Source organism: Anopheles bellator, chromosome 2, assembly GCF_943735745.2.
Source record: "Anopheles bellator chromosome 2, idAnoBellAS_SP24_06.2, whole genome shotgun sequence".
Taxonomy (NCBI): domain Eukaryota; kingdom Metazoa; phylum Arthropoda; class Insecta; order Diptera; family Culicidae; genus Anopheles; species Anopheles bellator.
The window spans coordinates 50,291,836-50,295,249 of NC_071286.1; the positions used below are offsets into that span (position 1 = coordinate 50,291,836).

The following is a 3,414-nucleotide window of genomic DNA, read 5'->3' on the forward strand; positions in this document are numbered from 1 at the left end:
TTAAAGACAATAGAATTTTACCTTTCGATTGCAAAACTCGACAATGAAGAACGCCAACGAGAGGCTGGTTTCAGATAAATAGTTCGCCACTCACTCCGGCGAATCGTTCCTCGTTTTCGGACATGCTTTGAATGAGGTTCTCCACACAGAGACCATCTTCAACCCTCAGTCTCAGGATATGTCGAACCTGGGCCACGCAAACAGGACGTGCTCCGGCGACTCCACGGTGCCCTCACAGGTCGGACATTGCGGCGACGGAGTCCTTCCGATCCGGTGGAGATCAAAGGATATTACAATATTTAGTTTATTAGTCATTAATAGGGAAACAAAGATACTAACGGTTGGTATGTTGTTCCTCACAATGTCAATCAATGGGATGTGATTTAGGTCAACAATTGCGTAAGTCACACAGAACTCTTCGTTCCTCAGAACACGTACAGGAAACACGCGAACATCAGAGTAACTAGGGCCACGGTGATGAAAGCCCAGCCAAGAAACGGATTACGTGCTCCGAGCACGGAACTGGAGCTGATGATGACAGACTTCCTGCCGAAGAAGGACTTCACTGTGTAGCTGTAGTTGATGTGAAGTGTGTAGTTGCCGTCTGGGAGTCCCCTCTCAAAGGTTTTTCCCAAATGGTCGACCCTCCGGAAGAGCTTTCGAAAGTGTGGCAAAGCAGCCGGCCGCATCCACACGATAAAGTCCTCATTCTCTAGTCCGTTGTTATCCGGGTTGTCCGGATCCAATTCCCACAGCTCCCGAGACCAGGCCGGGGGCCGAGCGTACCTGGACAGCAACAGACGAAGATCACCTTGAGGGTTACGAAATTTAAGGCCCCGCTCATGTGGCCAAAGTGCTCCATCGCCTGCCAGCGGGACTGGAGTGCGCAACTGTGGGGATGTCAGGATCGTTAGAGTGAACGAATCGTTGAAGAGCGAATTGGCAAGAGCTCCGCAAGGTAGAATCGGTCGCAGTTCCTCGCCGCGTTTAGCAAAGTCAAACGGGCGACATCTTTCGGATGGCGTCTCCGATAAAACTCCCTGGAGTTGGCCGTCGTCGCGCGAAACGGTGTACCGCCGATGATTTTGGTAGAAGTTCGTCAGGGCGTAGTAGAGATAAACTGGCGGCGGAAAAAAACGATCTAGCGTAAAGTTGATGCTGCAACTGCACACCGTCCCTGGACTGTGATCGATGATTTCTGCACAGCTTCTGCGTGATGGATCTTCGATGGACTGACAGTCGGTGTAATCCAGCACATGTTCAGGTGTGTTGTACGAAACGTATAGTAGTGGCAATCCAATCGAAAGGAAAACAGTGGCGACGGCCATCATGATGGGCCAGATAGCTCTCGGCGTCCAAACTGGTTCCCAGGTGGCTAAACGTTGCTGATGGAAGGCAGTATTCGGAGGTCTGAGTACGGCAATGGAATTGGTAGTTTCTTGGCTGCACCGTACGTTGGGCATTTCTTTAGTAGACTTCTTCGTGGAGGAAAATGGAATTATGGCTGCCACACAACAATTAGTGAATCAAAACTGTAACTTATGTCAACGTCAGCGATTGCTACGATGAAAAGAAATATGGGATGAAAGGTATATTGATAGTTTTTTTATCTTCGAAGTTGGCCTATTAATGTACCACTGCGACCAAAAAGTAATGGGAAACAGTTTTCTTTGATTATCGTGGTGTGGTGCATCACGAATGACCAAAATATCAATAAACAATACTATTTCTGACTGCGTCAAAAAATATCGGTATTGTGGAGAAACAATTCTAACGAAACAATAGGAATCCGATCCGACAGTAATGCGAGGGTTTTTCTACTAAATGACTTTTCGGCTAAGTAATTGATAAAGGTTGAAAAACACTGGGAAACACTGGATGCGATTAGTTTGTCGAGTAACCAATAAACGAACTGCTTGCACGTGACAAGGAGCAAAGTTTTACCTCATAAATAAATTAATCTTGCCCTCTAAATGTCATTCGCCGATCCACTTCCGGTAGGACGCGGTCAAAAGGAAGTCGTCTGCTGAGATATGAGTAAATATTTTAGGCAATTCATTCATGATTCGTTCGCAGTCCTGCGGTCATGCGGTGCAGGAAATGCGCAATTCTCTACTGCTGTGAAATGAAAAAGTAAATACGGTGCACGGAACGTTCTCTGCAGCAAGATTCGTAAAGTAAAAAACGCGTTTACATTGATGCGCCAAGTGTAATTGTTACATTGTAGCTACAAAGTGGCTCTGGGTGTGCCTATGGGTCCTTGTGCTTGAGGTTCCCATCCTCTCATCGTCGACGCGCCAACTGGTCGATCGGAATCCGGAATGGCTCGGAACGGCACGGCTAGCATCCGGAACGGTATGCACAGCCAGCCGGAACCGCCGGATCAGGTTTGGGGGCTTCGGGACGCATCTGCGACATACCGCAATGGGCAGACGTTTCAGGGTGAAGATTGAATTTTCTTCCGCACAATAAAACGAGGTACCAGACTGAAAATGGCGCTACGCCACAGCCGGTCGCCCTGTAAAGGAGTTCGACAACGACGAAGAAGATCTCCTGGCGGATTGCAGTTGCTTTCGAACTCTCATTCTGTTCACAGTCGGGTGGCACTGAGATTCGGCGCGAATTTAAGCGAAGCGTCGCCGAAGAAACAATGGTTGTTGACTTTGACGACTGCCTAATAGCATGCAAGAGTGTCTGATATGGACACGATGAGCATCTCTCCTTGTATTGGCAACCAGAAGCCGACGAATGCAATAAATTAACACCTGCACACTCTATTCAAGTAGTAGTGCTTTATATTTAATTATTGTATATCTGAATTACAACGCTGCATTTAATGCAACCAATACTGAACGTACATTAGACAAAAAAGTACATGTAACATTGCGGTTAGCCAAAACCGACAACAACGTATTTAAAGGAACTAATCATTTAAATATGCTGATAAAGGAGGAAAAGCTTACATACTTTTTATGTTGAAGATAAAATATTTAAAAACAATTTTGGAAAACTAAGAACATCGGAAGCTGAATCAAACGAATGTGATATACTTGTTCATAAGTTTGATAAGATAAAATAAGCAAATTTTATTTATAAAAACGACGGCCTTGAAAATTGTTAGTAAATTTGAAACTATCCTCTGAAACACACATCGTGGCGATAGTCGTTCCGTTTGATTGAGAGCCTGCATAAAGGCAATAAAGTAGCGAAGCTGAGGCAACGACCATCGTGGTTAATGTTGATGCTGGCTAGTTGCTACAACACCATTCGTTCTGATGATTGGGGTTTTGATAAAGTGCGCATGTGTTTCATTTGCGTAAAGTAATAATACAAGAAAAATGGTCATATTAAAGGAACTGTTGGCACTGCAATTTTGCTGTGAGTGTTTCGTGCTTCAGTATGACTTGTATGCAT

General features: G+C 45.4%; 1 protein-coding gene across 1 annotated transcript; it reads right to left on the minus strand.

Annotated features, from left to right (window-relative positions):
- Positions 1-425: 425 nt before the first annotated feature.
- On the minus strand, positions 426-1,463 carry LOC131207668 (cell cycle control protein 50A-like). The gene has a single exon (XM_058200291.1). The coding sequence runs from the start codon at positions 1,461-1,463 to the stop codon at positions 426-428; it is 1,038 nt and encodes a 345-aa protein (XP_058056274.1).
- Between the last annotated feature and the right edge of the window lie 1,951 nt (positions 1,464-3,414).